General features: G+C 49.5%; 1 protein-coding gene and 2 long non-coding RNA genes across 5 annotated transcripts in view; 2 read left to right on the forward strand and 1 right to left on the reverse strand.

The window, feature by feature from the left end:
- Positions 1 to 14,038, reverse strand: part of CABP1 (calcium binding protein 1) — a 35,119-nt gene extending 21,081 nt beyond the window's left edge. Inside the window, exons 1-2 of the mRNA XM_028147337.2 lie at positions 13,820 to 14,038; positions 12,906 to 13,005 (exon numbers count right to left, since the gene is read on the reverse strand). Coding sequence (XP_028003138.1) covers positions 12,906 to 12,938 — 33 coding nt within the window. The 5' untranslated portion in view covers positions 12,939 to 13,005; positions 13,820 to 14,038. The remainder of the gene's footprint in view (positions 1 to 12,905; positions 13,006 to 13,819) is intronic.
- Positions 107 to 23,662, forward strand: LOC114231938 (uncharacterized). 3 transcript variants are annotated; one of them, XR_008555291.1, is made up of 3 exons: positions 107 to 266; positions 356 to 479; positions 23,548 to 23,662. It is a non-coding gene; the product is annotated as an uncharacterized LOC114231938 (long non-coding RNA). The 3 variants fall into 3 exon arrangements; XR_008555290.1 differs by lacking the exon at positions 23,548 to 23,662 and adding an exon at positions 7,042 to 7,509; XR_008555289.1 differs by lacking the exon at positions 23,548 to 23,662 and adding an exon at positions 1,053 to 1,170.
- Positions 18,456 to 20,113, forward strand: LOC129148111 (uncharacterized). Its single transcript, XR_008555288.1, has 3 exons — positions 18,456 to 18,609; positions 18,898 to 19,335; positions 19,926 to 20,113. It is a non-coding gene; the product is annotated as an uncharacterized LOC129148111 (long non-coding RNA).
- Positions 23,663 to 26,544: the final 2,882 nt, after the last annotated feature.

Consider the following 26,544-nt stretch of genomic DNA (forward strand, 5'->3'; position numbering starts at 1 on the left):
TGGAACGGAGGATGAGAGGTGCAGCGCACTGAAGCGCCAAGGACAATGAAGCACTCTATGACATCACGCTGACAAACACAGGATCCAGAATGACGGGGAAGGGCAGGCTCCACGCTGTGGGTACTTCTTCAAGTCCCAAGACCATGGAGCGGGGCCTGGATGACCCTGGTAAATCAGCCACAGAATTCTCAGTTCTCAGAACAGAGGAGAAGCCAGGTGGCGTGTTTAACCTGGATTTGCAGGGCCTGGTGATGATCAAGCCTCAGGTAGGATCCATGTGTCGCCCCTCAGCTCCTGTGTCCCCTCTCCTTCACGTCCTTCTGATAGAGAAATGTTTGCTCTTGGTACTTGGTAGGCAGCCAGGGAGTCACAGAGGCCTGGTTTTCATCTCAAATCCCAGCTCTGCCACTTACCATCTGGGTCACTTGGCAAGTGTCATCAGCTCTCTGAACCTCGTTTGCCTCGTCTGTTAAATGCAGGTAACAATCATAACTTCTTGGTCACAGCCGATGACCCCGTGCACATAAAAGGCCGAGCCCAGTGCTCAGAACAGGGCACCCAGGCAGTGAAGCAGCTTCCTTTCCCTCTGCGCCTTCTGAGGACCCACCTACCACTCTTGTTTAGTAACAGGAGACGAGAGTTAAAGGGTTGGGGTGAACTTCCCAGGCTCTCCCTGTTCTGGCCTCTGGCCCTGATGCCACCCGTGCGTGAGAACAGGGAAGTCCGGTCACCACTCAGCCTCCACAGGAGGACAGGTGGGCTGACTGCCAGTATGCTCCACATCCCTCCTGTCAAGTGCTCACCCTTCTCTCCGCTGCCCTCTTCTGGTACATACCCAGATGCAAGGAATTAAAAAACAGGATGGGCCCAGCCAGTATGGCTCAGTGGCTAGAGCATCAGCCTGCAGATTGAAGAGTCCCGGGTTCGATTCTGTCAGGACACATGCCCGGGTTGTGGGCTCAATCCCCAGTGGGGGTCGTGCAGGAGGCAGCTGATCAATGATTCTCATCATTGGTGTTTCTATCTCTCTCTCCCTTCCTCTCTGAAATCAGTAAAAACATATTTTAAAAAGAAAAACAGGATGGGCGGGGAAAGCACCTGCCCAGAGGCTAAAGTGAACAAGAGAAGTACAGCAAATTGTTCCCTGGCTCACCCACTATAAGGGACTGAACTGCCATCTCCAAGCTACCAGGTGCCTATCGCACAAATACTGAGGCAGGCTGGGGTGCCACCGCCCTGAAGCCTCATTGCCATGTCCACTCGGATGTGAAGGTTGGAAAGATCCCCCCGCCCCTCAGAGTCTGGGGTCAATCAGTGTCTTTCCTGTTCCGGCCTCAGAGTAATCGGTGTTGGGCAGGATTAACAACAAATGTACATTTCGTGTAAATCCCAGGAGATAAAGTCCCTTATCAGAATCCCTCAGGAGCTGATGAGATGCAATGGGATGGAGGGTATTGTAATCCCTGCTGTGCCACTAGAGGTTATCTTTCTGAAATTCCCTAAATAGTCTTGGGCAAGACCTCTGTCAGTAACGGATTCCTGAAAAAGTGAAAACCCTGCTTGCATCACCTATGAAATTAGAGAAAATAAATCAAGATTATGTTCATGGAGCAAATGAATGAGGCATATGCACACAGATCCTGGATATGTGCCAAGATTCCATTTCATTTATAAAATGTGTTAATTTGGTCATTCACTTAACAAATATTTCTAGAACTAGGCACTGTGTTAGATACCGAGGAGCAAAGACTTACCCAGTCATTCAATAAATATCTGAGTGACTGTTATTTGTCAGGCACCGTCCTCGGTACCATGGACATACATGGTGATGCACAAAACAGTCTCCAGCCTCAGCAACAAATAAACAACTCGATAAACGCACGGAAAATTAACGGTGACAAATGGGCGGCATGTAGTGCTGCGAAGAGAAATAAAGCAGGTGGGAGAGGAGGGCTTCATGGAGAGTGCTACTTTAGACTGTGATTAGGGAGGGCCTCTCTGAAGAGGGGGCATTGAGCGGAGACCACAGTGAAAGAAGGGAGCAAGCCACGCATGTATCAGGGGATGAGCTTTCCCGGCAGAGAGGAGGCAGTTCAGAAGACAGTTCGGAGGAGGGAACATCGGCATATTCAAGGAGAAGCAGAGACAATGAGGCTGGACTGAGCAAGTGGGGAGGGAGGGGAGAGATGAAACTGGAGAGGAAAGCAAGGGCCAGAGCGCCCAGGGCTTTGTCTCCCCACCGCCCCCACCCCGAGTCGGAAGGGAAGCCCCGAGCAGGTGTGTGTAGAGGAGTGGCACATGGTGTTTACACTGTGGAAGGATCATTGGCTGCTTCACAGCAGGTCCACTGCGGGATAGCAGTGTGGCAATGCGGAGCCAGTCAGGTGCTGTCACAGGAACAGGTGAGAGTGATGGCTGGGACTAGAATGATAGTGAGGGGGTGGGAAGAACTGACCAGATTCAGGAGATATGTAAAGAATTATAGTAAGACTTAGTCCCTGCTCTCAAGGAATTTGCAACAGCAACAACAAATAACAAAACCCACCATAATATAATGGGGATGGCATGCTAGGTCACATGGAATCACCAATGCAGAACCTTTAGGGAAGGTGGAGGAAGGTGACATTTGATCTGCATTTTGAAGAAGTGGAAGTCCACCAGATGAATAAGGAAGGTAAAAGGAAGGTCACTTCAGGCAGAGGGAACAGCTTAAGTGGAGGCTTGGGAGTGTGAAACTGCATAATGTGTTTGGGAATCATTTAGTGGCCTGGGGAGGAGGGGCTATGAAAGTCAAGCATAGAAAGATGGTTGGAACCAGACTGTGAAGGATCCTGAAGGTGATATTCAGGAGTTTATCCTTTTTTCTATAAACAATAGAGAGTCCTTGAAGGCTTTATAAGTGTATACAGGACATGAGCAGAACTGTATTGTTGAAGATAATGCTGACTCATTGTGGAGTAGACTAGAAGGACGTTGAAGACAAAACCAATTAGGAAATTAGGTTCATTCATTTAACAAAACTGACTGAGTGCCCACCATGTGGTGGGCATTGGGAACAGGGCAGTAAATAAGTATACACAGAGCCTTTTGTATGGATTTTAAGTCTGGTGTGGAGATAAGGACAATGTAGAGGCTGGGTCACACTCAGGAAATCTTCAGAAATACCATCATTAAGGTAAAGAAAGTCTTGGGTATGGAAATGCGAACGGCTTGCCTCTCTGTGAGATATAATGGGAATATAGTAACTGCAAAGGGTCCTGCCACGTAGAAACAATTTTTAAATAATGTTTTTGGATTGTATATACCTTTACAGCTTTAAAAGCATTTTCACATAAAGCCTCTCGCTTGCCTTTAAGTGTTATACAAATTGTAATTATTAAATAATTGTCATTATTTGACTATATAACCTTGGGTGAAAGAAGCGCTATTTTGCAGATGCTGGAAAGACATCCCTGTAGACAAGGCAATAAAATGGAGAAGATGGGCCTGGGACCACATCATCAGTCTAGAGAGAACAGTGTTTAGCTGTCTTCATGTCTCATTTCTAAGAGAATCCATTCAGAAGGAGAAGACAGGGTTAAGGACAAAATTCCTAAAATGTACAGGGATCTCTCATTGAACAGATCTCAGTTTAATAATGTCACGGCCCTGTAGCAAACTCCTTTAAAAACCGATCTTTCCTGACCAGTAGTACTGTACATCGTGTTTAGCATCTTGAAAAAAGTTGTGGAGCATTTGCACGGTGGTGCTTGAATTAATTCTCTGTGACGTTTCTGGTCTAGCTGGTTCCTTTCTGCTGTTGTCAGAACCAAATTCTGCACTAATCTTTCCCTTGTTTTCAGATGACAAAATCTCTGTTAGGTTTCAGAAAGCTGGGATTACAAAATGTTCTTAAGGCTTTAAGCCCTCTGTGGTGATTGGGGAATTCAGGAAAAGACTAGATAAAAATAATTTGGTGTGTGGGGGGGGGTGAGGGGGCGGGGGGGACAGTCAGTGGACTGAATAGGGGATTCCTTTCCAGAAATCTGCCTTTGGGCCCAAATGTTCACCATTTAAGAGGATTCCAATATTTTAAAAATAAAATGCAAAGGAATGTGGATTACAATAATATATGCTGTGTCAAAACTGAACTCTAGGCCAGCCAGTGTGGCTCAGTGGTTGAGCATTGGCCTATGAACCAGGAGGTCATGGTTTGATTCCCAGTCAGGGCACATGTGCAGGTTGCAGGCTCAATTTCCAGTGTGGTGCGTTGGAAGGCAGCTGATCAATGATTCTCTCTCATCATTGATGTTTCTTTTTCTCTATCCCTCTCCCTCCCTCTCTGAAATAAATAAAAATACTTTTTTTAAAAAAAACTGAACTCTACACTGAAGACTGTACATCTCACTGTGTATAATTCAATAAAAGGAAAAATCAAGCAAGCAGGACAAATAGAGCAAAAATAATTAATACTGACAAATAGAGCCAACTACTCTGGACTGTCTTAGAGATATGAATTATAATTTTCAAAACAGGGTGGCTGAATTCCATGGGTAAGAAACTGACAGTGAGGCCAAGGTTGTCAGAAGCTGATTTCCTATGTAGGCTGTTAGCTATCCATGGTTTTGTGGGTACAGTTCATACCCCTCATCTGAGCTAGCAAGTTGTGTATTTGTTTCCTGGTTTCAAGGACAAAGGAGAGAAAAGGCATAAATGAAGGAAATTCTGCCGCCTACAGGTAACTGATTGGTCACAATTTACCATCTTCCAGAACAGCATAGCTGGTCTCCAAATATTAGAATAGAATATATCATCGCCATCATTCTCATTCAGAATATCCCTCCCTTTTCCTAATCCAGAGCAGTTCTCAGCCTCTCTGAGATCTTGACTGGAGGCAGGAAGTGGTCACCCCCCAATTCCATTACTCCTTTAATACAGATGCCACACCCCTGAACTCTAGCAATGTAGACACATAGGATTAGTATACTACCCACCGGAAGTCACCATTACACCCATGCAGTTTCCATGAGTTGAAATGCAACCCATGTTCAGTGAACTAATAACACTCTGACCACAGCAGCCTCCTTTATTATCTGTCACCCCCACTAGACTGTACGTTCCACGAAAGCAGAGACAGGGTCTGTTTTATTCACTCCTGGATACCCAACACCTAACACGGTGACTGACACATAACAACATAGTAGGTGCTCAACTAATATTTAGTGACTGAGTAACAAATTAAAAGGAGCAAAAAGTATTGTTTTTATAAAAATTAGTCCCCTATGCTTAGACTCAGTGGGGGGAAATGGAATTGAAAGAAGATTCTACCGCCGAAACCGGTTTGGCTCAGTGGATAGAGCGTCGGCCTGCGGACAGAAAGGTCCCAGGTTCGGTTCCGATCAAGGGCATGTACCTTGGTTGCGGGCACATCCCCAGTGGGGGTTGTGCAAGAGGCAGCTGATCGATGTTTCTCTCTCATCAATGTTTCTAACTCTCTATCCCTCTCTCTTCCTCTCTGTAAAAAATCAATAAAATATATTTAAAAAAAAAAAAAAAAAAAAAAAAAAAAAAAAAGAAAGAAGATTCTACCTAGTTTGGTTTGTTTTTCTCCTTCAGACAGATCATTTCTGTTGTACAATCTGGATGCTGAGTGACCAGCCAGCATAAAGGTACATGTGACCTTTAAGGACCAGGCATGTTTTTGCCACAGCAGGAAGGTTCCATGTTTTAATTGCCTGGGGGTTCCATCAAAAAAACGGAGTCAGCCAACAGTGCAGTCTGTGAGCAGGGCGGTTACATCTGTGGCACTTGGCATTGTGCCTGGCCCTACACCAAACAGACCTCCTGGTACCACATGGTTGGAAACAAAATGGGTTCAGCAAAGGAAGCTCATGTTGCTGCCCGGAAAGGTACAATTATATTAATGAAATTACCTAAAATAAGACCCTCTCAACAGACAAGTATTAGCAGAGGGATGGAAGGCACTTGGGAGCTCAAAGATATAACTGTTTTCCCACTGATGTGAAAATATTTCAATATTTTAACAACTGAAAGGCAACACTGGAACATGTCAGCTGATTTCCAGTTCCAAGTATCAGTAGAAATACATCCACTACAGAATGTCCATGAAGCCTCTGCTTCCTTGGAAGTTGCCATTTCTGGGTTTTTCCTTTTTTAATATATTTTATTGATTTTTTACAGAGAGGAAGGGAGAGGGATAGAAAGTTAGAAACATCAATGAGAGAGAAACATTGATCAGCTGCCTCCTGCACACCCCCTACTGGGGATGTGCCCACAACCAAGGTACATGCCCTTGACGGGAATCGAACCTGGTACCCTTCAGTCTGCAGGCCGATGCTCTATCCACTGAGCCAAACCAGTGAGGGCGGTTTTTACTTTTTTATTTTTTAAAGAATATGTTTTTATTGATTTGAGAGGAAGAGAGAGACAGAAACAATTAATGATGAGAGGGAATCATCAATTGGCTGCCTCCTGCATGTCCTGTACTGGGAATTGAGCCCACAACCCGGGCATGTGCCCAGACCGGGAATCGAACTGTGACCTCCTGGTTCATAGATCGATGCCCAACCACTGAGCCACACCAGCCGGGCCATTTCTGGGATTTTAGATGAGACATACAAGCAATGTCTTTGCCTGGACATCTAAACATTATGGTTTTGGCTGACGGCTCCTCACTGTACAGAGTTCTGAGATAATTTTCCTTTAGCAAGGGTGACATCACTGACCTAAAGATGGATTCTAGACAACTGCCCTATCTGGGGAACAATCAGACATACGTAAGCAGGTGTGTGACTCACTGTGGGAGAGAGGAATTCAGAGACCTGATCAACAGATCTCTAGTCTTCCAGCTCTGGCCCTGGCCTGTGTGTAACCCAGCAACAAGGATGTACAGGAGGGACCAGGCTGGATGAGGAAGTCGAAGGCCTGGAGCTAAAATCTCAGAGATGCCCAGCTCTTCACAGAGGAAGGCTTTTAGAAAAGATCTGGAAAATTCTCTGCCCTTTCAACTTCACTTTCTGTTCTCTTTTTATCTGCATTCAGCATTTCCAATTAATTCTGATTGAGAGCCCAAGGCAAGGAGCCAGTGTTGCCGGAGGAATGCTAAAGAGCAAACTGATCCAGGGAAACAAATGCCAGCAAGGGACCCCACAGCAGAGAGGCAGACACTGTGAGCAACTCTCCTGTTGCCATGAGGCTTGCGAGGCGTGTGCGCGGGTCTCCGCATTGGCACCATCTGCCGATTCCTCGGGAGGACGGAACAAACTAGCGAGGCATGAAGATTAGATTATGTAACGCGCGGGGACTGCTGTTTCCAAAGAGGAAACAAATGGAACGAATTGATTTGCTTGTCAGAGTCATGTCACTAAGGCGACTCGTTCCCCCTCTTCCGAGAGGCCCTCGTTAAAGAGAATGGGCTCACAGATTCAGAATATGGGAGACCACAATCGACTCCATTCATAAGAAAGTGAGTCCAATTTCCAGAACTGCACTGATAAATCCTATTTTGATCCCCTTGCCTGAAAAATGACTATTTAACTACTACCTAAAAGGTACCAACATGGCAAGGAACATAACTGTCAGTTGTCAGTCATAGACAAGATTCAGAACCTGGGTGTTTGACCTGACCTGAACTCTCCTGCTTTTGGGGGCAAAGCATCTGATTTTGAGACCAGTGGGGTCCTATTTACTAAAGGGGTGCTTTGATAGAGTGAGGATATGTTCTTTAAAAATACATCCATCGGGAAAGAGATTCATTGCATTTCTGGGAATCTTTTGCCACTGCTGGGCTTCTCTCAAAGTGCCCAGCACATACTTTGTATAGTATGTTCAGGAGATCTGAAGAGTGAACCAATGATGACCCTGAACCTGCTGCCATAATGCCATTCCTGAAGGTTTCATTGTCTCACTAACAAGATTTAAATGTCAAGTCTTCATTCGACATGAAAATGAAGCCTGCTGTACCAGACTTTTCCGCTTGCTCCTCCATCCTGCTCTTTACCCTGGGGTGCTAACCCATCTGGACTACACCCACCCACTCCTTTGCTCTCTAGCTTCCAATTGGGCCAGCCAAGAATTGGAGGGCAGAAGGAGAATGCGGCGGAAGGACTTATTCATTCCCGTCTCTCCCTGCCAGATCGCCGCAGGTTGGTTGTGTCTTTTAATAAAAGGTCACGGCTCCTTTTCAGGGAAGCCCTCTCCACACACAACTCTCTCTGGGTTCTGTTTTGCTCCAACCTTCAACTTTCAGATCTAGGAGTAGTGGAGACCCTGGCTGTTACCAGCCCCCAGGTCCTGCACTATCCTTCTGGTTTCCCTTCTCCCTACCCAAATCTTCATAAACCTTTCTCTAGTGATCCAACTTGAGTGTGCCATCTGTTTCCTTATGCAAACCCTGACTGATACACCTACCACGTGTCAGTCTGTTCTCAGCCCTGCACTGCAGTTTACAAAAAAGCAGCAAAATTAATAATACAATATGCTACTACTTTATAGTTATTCTTAATGTTCACCTTTTCCCAAGGCTATAATAACAACTTAAAGATAAAACCTAATCCTCTTTACAACATAATTGTGCGGTAGAGTTTGTATGAGCTAAATATAATTCGGAGAACAAGCTTTTCCATGCCATCAAAATTCATGTTAACTATAAAGAGAGAAATGCAGAACTGATGCCCCTGGCTTAAGATTTTGCCGAAAACATATTCCATTATTTAAATCAATCCCACAAATATTCAAAAGCTTCCTCTGTGGCCAAAAAGGAGGTGATCTTACAGTGAGGGTTAACAGAGAAACGGGCTTATACTTTGTGAACCTTGGTCTTGTTCTGTGCAATGAATGTGCTCTTTAAAAGTTGAATACAGAGAAACCAAGATGGCGGCATAGGTGAAACACCTAACCTGCAGCCGGGCACAACAATTTCAAAGGCACAACTAGAGGTCAGAACGGACATCGTCCAGAACCACAGGAGAGCTGGCGGACTGAAATGCCCACAGCTGGGGGGAAGGAGAGGGCCACGGGGACAATCGGGGGAGCCGTAAAAGCCTGAGGTATGGAGAAACTGGCGGAGACACGAGCACGCGCGCCTGCGGGGAGGATGGAGCCGGAGAGGAAGGGGCGGCTGAAGGCCTGGCCGGCGTTCACTGGCAGGAAGGAGATAAAGGCTCCGGAGTGTGCTAAGCGCCGGCTCCGACTGCACTGAGCGCCAGTTCCGGGCGAAACCCTGGGAAGCCAGGCGCAGGCTGGGGGAATGAATCTGGGCTGTGGGGCGCAGGCACAGAGGAGCGGGGGAAGGCAGAGCTCCAGAGGCGCGCACGGGAAGGGGCGCAAAGGACGGACTGTTGCCTGCGCCACTGAACTGCCCTAGCGGGAAGGAGACATAAGCTCAGGACCGTGCTGAACCCCAGTTCCAACTGCACTGAACCCCAGTTCCGGGCGAAACCCTGGGAAGCCAGGCGCACGCTGGGGGAATGAATTTGGGCTGTGGTGGCGGAGGCACAGAGAAGCGGCGGCTCCAGACGCGCGCACTGGAAGGTGCGCAGAGGACGGACTTTTGCCTGCGCCACTGGGTGGCCCTGCTGGGAAGGAGACAGGGACGCCAGACTGCGCTGAGACCCAGTTCCAACTGCACTGAAACCCAGTTCCAGGCGAGAATCTGGGAGTCCAGATTCATTAGGGGAGGGACTGGACTGTTTGGCAGTGGGCGAAATTCCAGGGCGCGTTTCTCTCAGAGGTGTTTGCAAGGAATACAGAGGAACACAGACACAGGAGCCTCATAGGGCGGGGCTGACAGGAAGCCAAGGTTGTAGGCTCCACCCTGTAGCTCCGCCCCAGCCAAGCTGAGCAGAAGCTTTTTCCTGCTGAGTGCCTCAGGTAGTGGCTGACCCACACTGCATTGGAGACCCAGAAACGAGGGCATCTAGTGGTTGGTGGGAGATGACACCAGATTTCAATCACTTGCATAAGGGAGGCATTCTAGAGGCAGACTCAGTGAGCGCCAAGGCATTGCTGCATCAAGACCCGGCCCACAAACATGTCTCCTGCACAGCAACTCTTCCTATATGGACAAAGAGGGTCCTTACGGCCAATTGGCCTGGACGACAATTCCTCCCAGTGACACCAACAACAATCAAGACTTAACTGTACAAAGGAGGACCAAGATGGAGACATAGGGCGGCAGCCTGATCTTTGCCTACCACAACAATATTGAGACTACGACGGGAGAGCAGAGCAGACACCAGCCAGAAAGACCGGGGGGCTGGCTGAGCAGATGCTCTACAACTAGAATAAAAGAGAGGGGTACGCAGGATGATGCTGATGCCGGTGACCCAAAGTCCACACTTTAAGAACTATGGCTCAGGCGACACAATGGTGGCCTGGAACGTGCTCGGCGCAGTTCCCCCGGCGGTCTCCGGCTGAGGGGACGGCTCCACTCGCTGCCGAGCACGGACAGACGAGCCCCTGGGAGACATGGGGTGGGAGACTCCGTGCTTGCTGACCTCCGAGTCCTTCAAGAATCTCAATGCCCCGAAGTGGCCAGGTGCGCACGCTCAGCGACTGGCCACCGTTGCAGACCCAAGGGCCGACGCAGCGACACCGGACCAGCCCACCGCCGGGCACCGGGCACACCGGAGCCTTGCCGAGCCCGCCGCCCAACGAGTTCTGCGGCAGCCGCCCTGGAGCTCTGAGAAAATGACCGAAGGAATTGCTGAGAGGGAATTGACCAACAGGAATTGGGATCAAGAAGACGAAACCCCGCTGAGACCCGAGTCCAGGCGAGCCTGCGAGCCTCTGGGTTCAGATGTGGTCACACGCCTCTGGGTCTAGGTGGGGCCTCACGCCCCTGGGTTTGGGTGAGGCCACACGCCCCTGGGTCCAGGTGAAGCTGGATTCCGGGTTCGGGTGAGGCCATGTGCCCCTGGGTCCGGGCGAATCTGAACCCTGGGTCCGGGTGAGGCCGTGGGCCCCTGGATCCGGGTAAGGCTGGGTCCTGAGTACGGGTGAGGCCGTGAGCCCCTGGATCCGGGTGAGACCACGCGACCAGGGGTCTGAGAGAGGTAACGCGCCCCTGGGTCTGGGTGGCTTCGTGCACCTAGGTCCAGGTGAGGCCACGTGCCCCTGGGTCTGAGAGAGGCCACGCACCCCTAGGTCCGGGCGAGACCATGTGTCCCTGGATCCGGGTGGGGCCTCGTGCACCTAGGCCCGGGTGGGGCCGCGTGCCCCTGGGTCTGGGGGAGGCCAAGCGTCCCTGGGTCCGGGTGAGACCGTGTGTCCCTGGATCCGGGTGAGACCTCGTGCACCTAGGCATGGGTGAGGTCACGTGCCCCGGGGTCTGAAAGGCCAAGCGTCCCTGGGTCCGGGTGAGACCATGTGTCCCTGGACCCGGGTGAGGCCGCGTGCACCTAGACCCGGGTGAGCCCAAGTGGCCCTGGGTCGGGGAGAGGCCAAGCGTCCCTGGGTCCGGGTGCGACCATGTGTCCCTGGAGCCGGATGAGGCCTCGTGCACCTAGGCCCGGGTGAGGCCACGTGCCCCTGGGTCTGGGAGAGGCCAAGCGTCCCTGGGTCCGGGTGAGACCATGTGTCCCTGGATCCGGGTGAGGCCTCGTGCACCTAGGCCCGGGTGAGCCCAAGTGGCCCTGGGTCTGGGAGAGGCCAAGCGTCCCTGGGTCCGGGTGCGACCATGTGTCCCTGGATCCGGATGAGGCCTCGTGCACCTAGGCCCGGGTGAGCCCAAGTGGCCCTGGGTCTGGGAGAGGCCAAGCGTCCCTGGGTCCGGGTGAGACCATGTGTCCCTGGATCCGGGTGAGGCCTCGTGCACCTAGGCCCGGGTGAGGCCACGTGCCCCTGGGTCTGGGAGAGGCCAAGCGTCCCTGGGTACGGGTGAAGCCGGATCCTGGGTCCGGGTGAGGCCGTGCGCCCCTGGATCCATCCGGGTGAGGCTGGGTCCCAGGCCCGGGTGAGACCACGCGCCTCTTGGGTATGGGTGAGGCCACGTGCCCCTTAGTCCGGGTGACGCCGTGCCCCTGGGTTCGGCCGAGACCAAACCAGAGGGAGTCGGACCTCCATTACCACCATTTGTCCACCATCCAGAGCTGAGGGGTCAGTGCTGACATGTACACATAAGGAACTACTGGACAGTGAAATTGGGTCTCAAAAGAACTGTTGGTCCAGGGGGAAGCTCGCTACAGATTGATTCATTTGCCTGTCAGCATAACTATTATTGCTCGTCTCACATTCAGTTCTTATTAGTATATATCTAGTGACATATGATCTCGCTCATCTAGGGGAAATGATGAACAACATAGACTGAGGAACAAGAACAGAACCAGAAGCAAGGAGGCATCGATCGGACTATTGGGCCTCAGAGGGAGGATAGGGGAGGGTAAGGGGAGGGTGTGGGGAGGGGGAGAGTTCAACCAAAGGACCTGTATGCATGCATATAAGCCTATCCAACGGTTAAGTTCAACAGGGGATTGGGGCATGCGTGGGGAGAGGGGTGGGATGGGAATGGGGGGATGAGGACAAATATGTGACACCTTAATCAATAAAGAAATTAAAAAAAAAAAAAAAAAAAGTTGAATACAGCCCTAGAGTGCCGGCCCTCCGACTGGAGGGTCTGAGGTTCGATTCTGGTCAAAGACACATACCCCTGTTGCAGGTTTGGTCCCTGACTACGGTCAGGATGCATGTGGGAAGCAACCTAACGATGTCTCTCTCTCACATCTATGTCTCTCTCTCTTTCTCTCTCCCCCTCCCTTCCACTTTCTCTAAAAATCAATGGAAAAAATATCCTCAGGTGAGGTTTAACAACAACAACAAAAGATGAATACAAATCATATGTCTATATATCAAATATGTTATATAATCGTAGGTACCTTACTACTTGAATAATTATGTAAAATAATCACCATTTGATCTTTGAACCAATCCAGAGTTTCCATCCATCCAGTGCACTTCAAACGAAATGTATCTTCACTCTTTAGGGAAGATTAGTCTCCTCCGGTGCTCCTGGAATAGCAGAAATTACAGAATTTAGAGGAAAGATAAGGGAACTACTATTTATAGACCCCATATAGAAGCCTAGGCAATTTGCATCTGTTAGCACATTTAATCCTGGAGTAACTACATATTCTACCATTCCCTTAGTTTCTACTCATGAAAAAATTAAAAAATAAAAATTAGTAAGACAGGTGTGGAATTCAAATCCTTTTTTTTTTTTTTTTTGACGAGAAAGCCAGGCAAAAATATTATTCCTTACAGGACTGTAAAGATCACATTAGCCGGGTCGGCTTGGCTCTGTGGTTGAGCGTTGACCTATGAAGCAGGAGCTCAGGGTTCCATCCCGGGTACTGGGGTTGCGGGCTCGGTCCCCAGTGGGGGGTGTGCAGGAGGCAGCCCAGCAATGGTTCTCTCTCATCATTGATGTTTTCTCTCTCTCTCTCCCTCTCTCTCCTCTCTGAAATCAATAAGAATATATTTATATAAACCACATTATTCCCCAGCTTCAAGGGCTTCCCACTGCTCTTAGGCTCAAGTCCAAGATGCTTCACGCGGCCTCCGTTCCGCCCGAGTTCCCTCCACATCCAGGCCTCTCCCCACTCTGCGCCCGCTGTTCCCAGATCCCCCGCAAGCGCCCCCTTTCCCCCCTTTCCCCCCTTTCCCGAGGACTCAGCCTCAGCCTCAGCCCCCCAGTTCTCGCTCTTTACACCTCCAGGGAAGGCTGCTTCTCCAGCTGGGCCTGTGCCCCCCTCCCCAACACCTGTCTGAACAAATGGCAAGGGCGGCCCAGGAGGCTGTCCTGCCCGATGGCGGCCATGTTTACCGTTTCCTTGGTCGGGGTTCCTTCGCTTCCGGGACCCAGCCAAGCCTCCCCCAGAAGCGGAAAGGCCGAAGGAACCTTGGTGGGGATTCTAGAAGGCTTCGCATCCTCTCTCCACCTCAGGCGTACACATACGGGCTCCGGAGAGCGGAGCTCCCGCCTCGGTGACGGGCCCACGGGTCACACAGCGAGCCAGACGGCCCTCCAGCCTCGCACCTGCGGGCTGTGGCACCGGCCACGTGACTTGCAGAGGCTGCGCGTGCGCAGAGGGTTATTTATCACGTGATCTCCCCACTGCAGCCTGGCTCTTGCGGCTGCGCATTTCAGCCTGGGCAGTTTGAGGGCAGGAGGTGGTATGGGGGTAGGAGAAGGATTCAGGAGGTCACGGGCTGGCTTGGGATATATTGAGCACCGCCTAGGGCCAGTCATTGGAATGAATTATCTCACAGAATACTCTCAAAGGCTTAGTGCAGTAGGAATTGATGTGCCCATTTTACAGATGGGAAAACTGAGGCTCCTGTGGTTTTTAGGACTTGTCTAAAGGTACAGCCTCCCTCCCCCCGCCCCCATGGCTCAGTGGTTGAGCGTAGACCTAGGTCAAGGTTCAATCCCAGGTTAGGGCACATGCCCAGGTTGTGAGCTTGATCCCCAGTGTGGAGCATGCAGGAGGCAGCCAATCAATGATTCTCTGTTATCATTGATGTTTCTCTCTCTCTCTCTCCCACTCCCTTCCTCTCTGAAATCAGTAAAAATATATTTTAAAAAACAACAACAAACAACAAAAACACACAAAGGTACAGGTAATGATAGTCCTGGGGTTTGAACCCAAGTTTCTCTGGCTCCCAAATGCCCAAGCTCTATCAGGACCATGCTCATCTTTCAAAAGTTTGTTTCCCCAAATGCAGTTGCCACTGGAAGGAAGTCCCCTCTCTCCTTCCCCAGTAGCTCCAAGCCATCTGCCTGCCCAGGTTCATGTCCTCGATGTTTAAGTCATGTCCCCACTGAGCCTCAATTTCATCATCTATAGAATGACAGTATTGCCTGCTGCCCATTTCTTATGAAAATTAACTCTCCTAACAAAACTGTGGTGATGCCTACCAGATGCCAGGACTATGCTAGGTAGGCCGGGATAGGCCAAAACAGAAGAGATCATGTAATTAAGTGAGACAGTGTGTGAACATGCTAAAAATTCCAAAAACCCATTAATAACATATGTAATATGTTAGATGGTGGTGTCATGGAGAAAATTAAGCAGGGGAAGGAAATAAGGAGCGTATTATATGGGCGTAAGTTTAAGTAAAATGGTCAGGGAATGCCTCACTGAGAAGTTTGCATTTGAGCCGGCTGATGTGGCTCAGTGGGTGTCGACCTATGAACCAGGAGGTCACGGTTTGATTCCCAGTCAGGGTACATGCCCGGGTTTCGGGTTCGAACCCCAGTGTGGGGCGTGCAGGAGGCAGCCCATCAATGATTCTCTCTCATCAGTGTTGTTTCTATGTCTCCCTCCTTCTCCCTTCCTCTCTGAAATCAATAAAAATATGTATTTTTTAAAAGGAAGTTTGCATTTGAGCAAAGACCCGAAGGAGGTGATAGAGGACATGCCGGGGATTGCTATAAAACCTGCCCAAGTTTGGACCTATTTCCCACGAAGAACAGATGAGATCTAAAAATGGCCCTGGCATCCCCATGAAAGCCTGCCGGTCCCCCGTGGGCTTCCCTCATTGAAAGGCAGGCAGCGCCGCCGGCTTTCTCACAGCTGGCTCCCGTGGAGGGGAAGCACCTGTTGCAGGTGCGAGGACTCACAGCCAGCAGGCTCTCCCTTTGCGCCTCCGGAGCAGTGGGTGTTTCCGTCAAGTAGAGGGGGGTCTGCCGTGCCCTTGGAGATGTCTACTTCCTGCTCCGTTGCAAACAGAGAGAAGCAGGAAGGCAGAAACAGAACCCGGGCTCACGTTTTGCTGAATGTCCCATCTCAGCCAGGTTCCCAAACACATGCAGAGGCTCGTTCACACAAATGCATCTGCTCAGAGCCCCGAACATGGATGCAAGGGTGGCGGAACATAGCTGCTCACAGGCTTGAACACTCACAGAGAAGCTGAATCTGGCAGAGACATGTCAAGCCAGGCCTTGGCCAGCTCCCCCTTTAGCAAATGTTGTGGAAAAAATCCTGAAAGTTAGGCTGAAGGGAGAGAGCCCAGGGCTGCCTGAACTGGGAGGCCGCTGGGCCTAACAGACTGAGGTCCGGAGAGGTGGTAGCTGTCCAAGGTCCCGTGGCCAGTCCGTGGGCACCGGTGAGTTCACGCAGCCCCGTGTGCCCACTGAGCGCCATCTGTGTGCCAGGCACTGTCCTAGGTGCCAGGAATACAGCAGAGATGGAAACAGAGTTCTGTCCTCCCGGAGCTGACATCAGCCATTACCGTAGTCTCCCTTGACCCACGGATTGCTTTCCACGGCTTCAGTTTCCTGTGGCCAACTGGGGTCTGAGAATATTAAATGGAAAATTCCAGAAACAACTCCTATGTTTTCAGTGGCTCGCTGTTCTGAGCCGTGTGATGATCTCGCGCTGCCCGCTCTGACCCACCAGGACGTGAGCCATCCTTTGTCCAGGGTGCCCATGCTCTGGCTGTCCCCCACCCACTGGCCACTGAGTAGCCGTCTCGGCGATCAGGCAGACTGTTGTGGTACCGCGATGCTTGTGTTCAGGTAACGCTTATCTTACTAATAAGGGCCCCAAAGCACGAGAGCAGTGATGCTGACCGTTTAGACAGGCCGAAGAGAAGCCGTGGGCTTCATCATCGTTCACTGTGTGTAGGAAAAACATGGTGCTGAGGGTTTGGTACTATTTGTGGTTTTAGCCATCCACAGGGGGGTCTTGGGATGTATCCCCTCTAGATAAAGGGGGACTACTGTTATATGTACTATGTTAGACGATGGCAAGGAGATGGAAAGGGTCTAAGGAGTATAATGCATGAGTCTAACTAGAATGGCCAGGGAAGGCCTCCTGACAAGTTGGCATTTAAGCAAAGACTGGAAGGAGATGAGGGAGGAAGACATGCCAGTGTCGGGGTGGAAAGAGTATCCCCGGAGGTGGGAAGGGCCTAAGGCAGGAACATACCTGGAAGTTCCCAGCAGCAACAAGGAGGCCACTGAGGTGAACAAGCAGGGCAGAGGGCCTGCACGAGCTTTGTAGCCACCGTAAGGACCTTCACTTTTACTTGCAATGAGATGGGGGGTCACTGGAGAGTTTGAGGCCAAGAAATGACATGATCTGACCTAATTAAAAAGCCGGAAGCTACTGCCATTCATTCATTCATTCATTCACTCACTCATTCACGCCTCGCAGGTGCAAGGCCCTGCTGACGAGCTGGACCTCCACAGGGAGCCCCCGGGCAGTGGGTTGGTGCTGACTGGCGAGGCCAGAGCAAGGTGAAGGGAGCTCAGTCACGGCCTTCCCCATCGCCTGCCCAGGCAGAAGGGCCCAGGTGTGGGCAGGCTTCTTGCTCAGAGGCTGCAAGAACCTGCAGGTTATAAATAGCATCTCCTGTGGCTGGGAACCGAGCTGCTCCCTCTGAATGAGTCAGAGGCTCCGAGCCGCAGGCCCCCAAACTGCGGCTTCACTCCCCCACACACCACTCTGCCCCGGACTCCCTTGATGATCTCTTTTTATTTTTTTTAAACATATTTTTATTGATTTCAGAGAGGCAGGGAGAGGGAGCGATAGAAACATCAATGGTGAGAGAGAATCATTGACCAGCTGCCCCCTGCACGCCCCCTACTGGAGATGGAGCCTGTAGTCAGAGCATGTGACCTCTTGGTTCATAGGTCAACTCTCAACCACTGAGCCACACTGGCCGGGCTCTTGCTGACTTCCTGATGGAGGCTGGGCCTCTGCTTCTCACCAGGACCCTCTCTGGCCCTGTCACTTTCTCCTTATCCCAGGTCTACCTCCCAGAGCACAGAAAGCCCTTGGCTCATTAGGTCTGAGAGGCAGGATTGTGTGATATTTAAAAGCCCAAGATCTGCATGTGGGCCTACCTGGATCTCAGTCCAGCTTTGTTACTTTCCGGTTGGGTGACCTCAGACAAGTCACTTCACTCCTGGGAGCCCCATTTTCCTCATTCATGATAATGGGGTGACAGTAATAACAGCACCTACTTTGTGTAGAATTAGTACGGGGAGTCATGAGATACCCCACATAGAGTGCTTAGCCCAGAGCCTGTTAACTGTTCAATTAACAGAGTGACAGTCCCTGTGCTCAATTAGATTACAATCCAGAGAAGCGTAATATAAATACGAAAATGACAGTGCTCATGTATTCTACGGAGTATCTACCATGTGCTTGAAGTATGGGTTCCTGACATAATGCAGTACCTCTGATCTTCAGAGCAAATTTCACTATCTCCTTTTATTTTTTAATATTTTTATTGGTTTCAGAGAGGAAGGGAGAGGGAGAGAGAGAGATAGAAACATCAATGATGAGAATCATTGATCAGCTGCCTCCTGCACGCCCCCTACTGGGGATCGAGCCCCAACCTGGTCATGTGCCCTTGACCAGAATCAAACCTGGGACCCTTCAGTCCAGAGGCTGACACTCTATCCACCGAGCCAAACTGGCCAGGGCTGTCTCCATCTTTTGCAGGAAGAAACAGAGACTTGAAGAGACCAGGTGACTTGTCAAGGCCATACACTGCCTGGGGAGGCAGACCCTCATGGCCACAGGAAGGCGGACCACATCCCCTGGGGCCCTGGCGCATGGCCGGCCACGGCTCCTCGCTCACCCCACATCGACATGCCACGTGAGTGGACGGGAAAAAGTAGAGATGGAATGGCGGGGGGGAGGAAAAAGGGGGCCAGGCAGGGGGGGCACAAGGTCCCTATAGCCATCCCCTCCAGCTCCTAAAGTGAAAAACCCTTTGTCACCTCCCCAAAGCCTCCTTTACTCTCCGGGTGACACTGAGTAAAACGCTCACTCCCTAATGGCTCCCCAAAAAGGCTGTTCAGTCAGTTTTATCCAGCACACACATGGTTTAAGGATGAAGGTGATGGTGACAGTTTGGCTTCCTTGACCCCCATTGGTCCTCCAGGGTCGTGTCTGGTCATCCCCCGGAAACCCCAGGTTCCAGAGAGACCCCCGGAAGTCCCCTCCTCCACCGTGCCGGGGCATGTGTTTGGGGGCCAGACAAATCGGGCTCCCTCCTGGCTCATCACCGGCTGTGTGGCCTCGGGCACGTCACTGCAGTTCGCTGAGCCCCACTGGCTTCCCCATTCGTTTGGAGCAGCGGTCGCCAACCTTTTGGACCTCATGGAGGATGCCTATTTAGCAATGTCTGCCCTGCGCCGGGCTCTGGCATAGCTCCTGGCGCTATTGCAGTGGAGGCGAGACAAACCTCTGCCTTCGTGGGCTTTCATTCTGGAGGAGGGAGAGGAGAGGCACCCGAGGCAAGCACATCATTCAGAAGTGGAGTGTTCACGAAGAAGATGAAGCGAGGGGCGTGATCGTCACTGGGGAGGGGCGGGATGGGGTGAGTTCTCTTTTAGAAACAGTGGTGGGGAGAAGGGGGCGTTGACTCTGAGACGTGAATGATAAGCCTGCATATAGGCCTTGAGGAGAGAATGAGTTAGCTGGTGTGGCTCCGTGGATAGAGCATTGGCCTGGGGACCGAACAGTCCGGAGTTCGATTCCGGTCAAGGGCATGTACCTCGGTTGCAGGCCCCTCCCCGGCCCAGGCCCTGGTCGGGGCTCGTGCAGGAGGCAACCAATGGATGTGTTTCTCTCACATCAATATTTCCCTCTGTCTTCTCTTCTCTCTTTCACTCTCTAAAAATCAATAGAAAAATATCCTTGGGTGAGGATTTAAAGAGAGAGAGAGAATGAGTTTGGAGTAGAGTTGGTGTGGAGGGAATGGAGCGAGCGGTGGGAGGGAAGGAGGAGATGAGGCCAGAGGGTAGGCAGGGCCTGGACCTCAGAGCACCCAATGACTGGATTCCCATCCTCATTTGCTGTGGGCATTTGGTGAAATGAGGCATAAATCTGGCACAGGGCCTGGCAGATAGAAAGTGCTCCAGACTCAGAGACTGTAGGATGCTCATGAGCCCTCCTGTCCTCCCCCAGGGACCCCCATGCCCTGCCCTGCCTCTTGGCCCCTCTCTGCCCACCGTCTCTCTCTGGTCCCAGGAAAAAGACAAGGACGCCCGCAAGCTTCACAGCAGGCAGGAGGAGGCATCCCTCTCTCTCCCCTTCCTCCTCCGTACCCTCCCACCACAGCCCGTGATTTTCCTGCCTTTAACAAGGCGATTTTATTAAACATCTCGAAAAAATATTCTCACTCCCTCTCTCTTTATTTATAAAAATCAACTTAACACCCTGCTCCTTTGTTCTATTTGGAAACTGGAACAGCCTGGTTTATATTTAGCCGAAACCCTGCTCCTTTCCCGCGGATCCCAGCACAGCCCAAGGCGCGGAGGGCCGAGGAAGGAAGGGGCGAGGGGCTGCAGGAGGGAAGGGTGTTCGGCAGGTGCCGTCTCCAGCGGCCCCGGTCTCAACTAGGCTGGAAGGACCCGGAAGGGTGACAGCTGAAGAGCCCTTCTCAACACTTGGTGTGTCCCGAGCCAAGGCTTTGCCCGTCGTTCTGTCACCCTCTAGTCCTGGTCAGATGTTCCCAGAAGAAAGACAGGGAGGACAGAATGTGGAGAAGCAAGAGCCACTGGAACTAGACTTGGGAAGACAGCGGGCGGCCATCGCTAACGGTGTGGGTCTGCATTCAAACCCAAACGCCCCCCCCCCTGCCTCTCACTAGCTGGCTGCCCTGGGGAACAGTGTGCTCACTACAGTGTGTGGCACGTAGTAGGTGCTGCACGGCTGTTGCTATTAACCACTGTGGGCTGAAGGAAACCATGCAACTTCTCAAATTCCAAGTCTCCACTCCAAAGCTGCTTCCTCTAGGAAGACTTCCCAGGTTAAAGCTCATCTGGTCAGCTAAGAGCACTGAGCGAGGCACTGGCACTCCGGAGACAAATTCGCAGGAAGGCACAGGCCCCTGGGGGCCACGATGGGACACACACAATTGCCACCGAAGCGCCTGCGTTCAGAGGAGCCTTAGGCTCCACTTGGGCCAGGCACTTCTCCCTTGCTCCCTGCGGTATCTGTAGAGCCGAAGACAGCACCCAGCACGCGGGGAGAGGGCACAGAATGGTGGTTAGGAAGGTATCTGCTTAAAAACGCGGTATGTCCACGCAATGGAATGTTATACAGCCATTAAAAGGACTGAAGTATTGGCACAGGCTACAGTGTGGATCAACCTCAAAAAAGTGATGCTAAGTGAAAGAAGCCAGCTATAAAAGGTCACATATCGTATGATTCTATTCCTATGAAGTGTGCAGAATAGGCAAACCCATAGAAACAACACAGAGTGAGGGTGGCCAGGGACTATGAAGAGGGGGCATGGAAGTAACTGTTTTATGGATGCAGAGTTTCCTGTTGAGGGTGATACAGATGTTCTGGAATAGGACAGAGGTGAGAGCGTGCAATACCGCTGAATTGTCCACTTCAAAATGAGTTAATTGTATGTTATGTGAGTCTCACCTCACTTTTTTTAAAATTCATAGTCATGTCATGTCAACTGATGTGGGAAAACACTTAATAAAATTAACACCTATTTATGATTTTTTAAAAGAATCTTTGTTGTTACCTAGTCATGGTTTTAAAAGAAAAACTAACTTGAGCAGTGTGAGAACAGAAGGGAACTTCCTCAACATAAAATGTCATCCCCCCTCCCCATGGTGAATCTATAGATAGATTCAACACTATCCTGATGAAAATTCCAGGTTTTTATTTTCTTTTGTAGAAATGATCAATTAGATTCTAAAACGTATATGGCAATAAAATAAAAACAACAACAACAACTAGAACAGTAAAAGCAATTTTGAAAAATAGCGGAGTTATAGCACTAAAGCCTATTTGATTTCAAGAATTATTATAAATCTGCAGGAACCAAACAGTGTGGTGTTAGCATCAGGATAGACACATAGATCAATGAAACGGAATCAAGTCCAAAAATAGATCACATACATACAATCGATTGATTCTTGCCAAGGTGCCAGTATGCTTCAATGAGGAAAGGGAGCTGGCACTGGAACATATCTATACAGACGAAAAAATGAACTGTGACCCCTACCTCACACTATACACAAAACTAACTCTAAAACTTCTAGAAAACAAGAGAACATCGTTGTGGCCTAGGCATAGGCAAAGATTTCTTAGGATACAAAAAAAAAAAAACCATGGATAATCAAAACAATTTACAAATACAACTTCATCAAAAGTTTAAACTTCTGTTCTTCAAAATACACTGTTAAAAAATGAAACTGCAAGCCATAGACTGAGAGAAAACATTCATGTTATGGGTGAATATATGACAAAGGCCTTGTATTCAGAATATGTAAAGAACTCTTACAAGTTCATGGGAAGATAATAAAAATATATTTTTAAAAATAGACAAAAGAATTTAACAGCCTGGCCGGCGTGGCTCAGTGGTTGAGTGTCAACCTATGAACATGGAAGTCACGGGTTCAGTTCCCGGTCAGGGCACATGCCCGGGTTGCAGGCTCGATCCCAGTGTGGGGTGTGCAGGAGGCAGCCGATCAACGATTCTCTCTCATCATTGATGTTTCTATCTCTCTCTCCCTCTCCCTTCCTGTCTGAAATAAATAAACTCAATAAAAATATTAAAAGAAAGAGAATTGAACAAATACTTCCCAAAAGAAGACAGGTAAATGTTCAATATGCATACAAAAAGACTCTCAATATTTTTAGTTGACAGGGAAGTACAGATTGAAACCACCATGAGATACCCCCGCACACAGATTAGAATGGCTAAAATCACAAAATGTTAGTGAGGATGTGGAGCAAGTGGAACTCGCACACACTCCTCAGGGGACTGTCAAATGGTACAGTGACATTGAAAAAGTTTGGCAGTGTCTTATTAAGTTAAACATATTCTTACTGTATAATTTAGAAATTCCACTCCTAGCTATTTACCTGAAGTAAATGAAAACATATAACCAGACACAGGCTTTTACATGAGGTTCATAGCAGCTTTACTCATAACAGTCCCACACTGGAAACAACCAAGATGTCACTCAACGGGAGAATTACATCAAGGAATTGTGCTATTTCATCACAGCAATGAAAACGAAAGAATTGCCAATACATTTAACAATGTAGATGAACCTTACAAACATTTTTGTTCAACAAAAGCAGCCAGTCACAAAATAGAACATTCTGTATGGTGTCATTTCTATGAAGTTCTAGAACAGACAAAACAATAGTGACAGGAAGCAGCTCAGTAATTGCCCGGAGCAGGACTGATGGCAGAGAGGCATGAGGGGAAATGGGGAGGGATAAATATGTCCTATATCTCCACTGGAGTGGTTTTTTTTTTTATCTTTATGGTTGAAAGTATTACATATGTCCCCCTCTTTCCCCCACTAACCTCTTCTAGCTCGCCTCCACCCCTGCCCCAGGCTTTCACCATGGAGCAGGTTTTTTTTTTTTTTATTGTATGTACCAGGTGTACCATTAATAATGCGGATTTTGTAATAAATAAAAAAAGATAATTTTAAGAGAAACATCTAAAGTGCTTTAGTCAAAGTAATGTCCATCGCTAGCTACACATTTCCCCCATCTTCCAGGTAATTTGTGGATACCATCCCAATAGAACTTTTCTTGTTTTGAGCAAACCATTCAGAGACCCAATTTTCCACTTCTTCGTACGTTTTGAAGTGCTGCTCAGAAAGTGCGTGTGCCATCGATCGAGACAAGTGGTAATCTGAAGGAGCAAGGTCTGGTGAATACAGCGGATGGGTTAATACTTCCCAGGAAAGATCTTTTAATGTGTCTTTAACTGGTTTTGAAGTGTGTGATGGTGCGTCATCATGAAGCAAAATTACTTTGCCGTGTCTTCTGGAACATTCTGGTTGTTTCACAATCAAAGCGTGGTTCAAATTGATTATTTGTTGCCGGTAGCGATCAGTATTAATGGTTTCACCCGGTTTTAGAAGCTCATAATACAACCACACCTTCCTGATCCCACCAAACGCAGAGCACTGTCTTCTTTCCAAAGCAATTTGGTCTTGCAGTCGATGTTGATGGTTGACCTGGATCAACCCATGATTTTGTGCATTTGGGATTCTCAAAATAAATCCACTTTTCATCGCCAGGCACAATTTGATGCAAAAAAAGACTTTCTTTCATGCGTTGAAGCAACATTTTACTGATGACTTTTCGGTTTTCCATTCGTCTTTCGTTCAGTTGATGTGGCACCCATTTTCCTTCCTTTAAAATCTTTCCCATTGCTTGTAAACGATCGGAAATTGTTTGCTGAGCAACGTCTAATCTTTCTGCAAGTTGTTTTTGAGTTTGACAGGAATCTTCATCCAATAATGCTTGTAATTGTTGGTCTTCAAACATTTTCAGTTGACCTGGACATTCCTTGTCTTTCACATTGAAATCATCACTTTTAAAGCATTTAAACCAGCATTCACACGTATCTTGAGATGGAGCATGTTCACCATAAGCTTCCCGAAGTATTCAGCAGCACTTTTCTTCAAAATAAAGTAATGAATTATAACTTCCTGCAAATGCTCTTTTTTTTGGCACAAAATTTGACATTTTTAAGTGTAAAAATATCTATGATGTTAACACCTTCAGCAAATTTGATATATGAAGTTTTGAAGCTTGTTGTCAATACAACAAAATAGCATACATATCAAATCGCATACATACCAACATATGTGTAACTCCATCTATTGAAAAAAATCTGCATTATTAGCCGGTACACCTAGTATAGTATAGCCCAATAAAATTGATTTAAAAAAAAAAAAAAAAGACCACCTAGGTTCAATTTCTGGCTTTGCCCCTTACTAACTGTAATATTGGGTAAGTTATTTCACTTTTCTGCACCCATATTTCCTCACAGAAAAGTGAGAAGAAAGCCGAAACCGGTTTGGCTCAGTGGATAGAGCGTCGGCCTGTGGACTCAAGGGTCCCGGGTTCGATTCCGGTCAAGGGCATGTACCTTGGTTGCGGGCACATCCCCAGTGGTGGGTGTGCAGGAGGCAGCTGATCGATGTTTCTCTCTCATCGATGTTTCTAACTCTCTATCCCTCTCTCTTCCTCTCTGTAAAAAATCAATAAAATATATATTTTAAAAAAAAGAAGAAAAGTGAGAATAATAACACTTCCTTTAAACATTTTAAAATAAATAAATACACAACTGTGGGGAAAATAATAATAATAATAAATAATAATGCTTGCCTCGTTGCTTTGGTACTTTGTTGGTTGCTGTTTTTAGGTAACCTCACAGGATTTTTGAAAGGATCAAACGCGCACACGTATTATTAAAACCTCCAAGGACTCCTGCCTCGGGGTGTCCTGCCCGTGTGGCCCCTCCAGTCGACTAGGCGCTCCTGGGTGCCCCTAGCCTGTTGTCGACAGGAGGGTCTGTGGGTTTGAGCCTAGGCCAGGAAACACATTGAGCCTCTCCTCTTAAAGCTCTTTCTCGGGGAGCCAGCCAGCACATCACGGGACTCCCAGCAGCTGTAGGGAGAGGTCTGGATGGAAGGCACCGAGGCCTCCTGCCCGCAGCCAGCGCCAGCAGCCAGCCCTGGGGTGAGCCCGGTGGGGCCTTCATTCCGGTCAAACCTTTAGAGGACGGATGGACAGCCTGACTGTAGCCGCAGGAGACACCGAGCCAGAACCACCTGCTCAGCTGTTCCCAATTCTTGACCCACAGAGACGGGGTGAGGGGATAAACGTGTATCGTTTCCAGCCACTAGGTCTCGGGGGTAACTTGTTACTCAGCAGCGAGTGACGAGTACCAGCCCTGGCGATTGCAGCTAGCACGCAGTGAGCTTTCAACTGTGACCTGGCAGGACAGCGGCAGGTGAAAAGTTGACTATCTAAACCACTGCCTCCCTTTCTAACCTGCTCCTTGCTGTGGAGACGGACCTGTCAGACTCACAGTCTTCCATATTTTCTGGCCCCGGCAGGGGATGGAGGGACAGGAAGAGGGAGGTCAGGATACTTACTCCTCTGCTCCCTCCACAGGGCACAGCTGCTGATGCTGGCGCTGGGGCACAACTCCTTCCGGCTGTGAAACTGCTCCCTCGGGCACCCCCCCCCCTCCCCCGCACTGTGATAGCCCGGCTGCACCCTGCGACTCCCCCGCCCTGCCCACACCTCAGCAAGCCCCTTTATTGGCCTTTCTCAAGTTACCCAATCTGAGCACGCCATCTGCTTCCTTCTGGGACTGACTGGCCACCCTAATTAAGAGCCTCTGCTTTCCAGAAGGACGTGGAAATTCAAAGAGAAGCAGAGAGATGACTCAGGAACTAATGGAAAAGCCGCAGAGGCCACGGGGAGGTGTGCGCCGCAGGCAAAGGGCACTAATAGATGCTTGTTGAGTGAATCAACGAATGAATGAATAATGAGCAAGCAAATGAATGGCTTTGCGGCCGAGGAGCCCTGGCCCTGCTCCCTTGAAGGTGGTGGTGCAGGAAGAGGAGGTGGGCACCTGAGCTGCGCAGCCAGGCCGGGAGGACCAGCGCCCGGGCTTCCGGGAGGCCCGCCTCGGGAGGGTTAGCACTCCGGCCGGGCCACCACGGAAGCAGCCCCTCCTCCGGGAGAGATTCAAGTTATTTTTGAAAAGCAAGCAAGGCCCGCGGGCGGCCCT

Source organism: Eptesicus fuscus, chromosome 23 (genome assembly GCF_027574615.1).
Source record: "Eptesicus fuscus isolate TK198812 chromosome 23, DD_ASM_mEF_20220401, whole genome shotgun sequence".
NCBI lineage: Eukaryota > Metazoa > Chordata > Mammalia > Chiroptera > Vespertilionidae > Eptesicus > Eptesicus fuscus.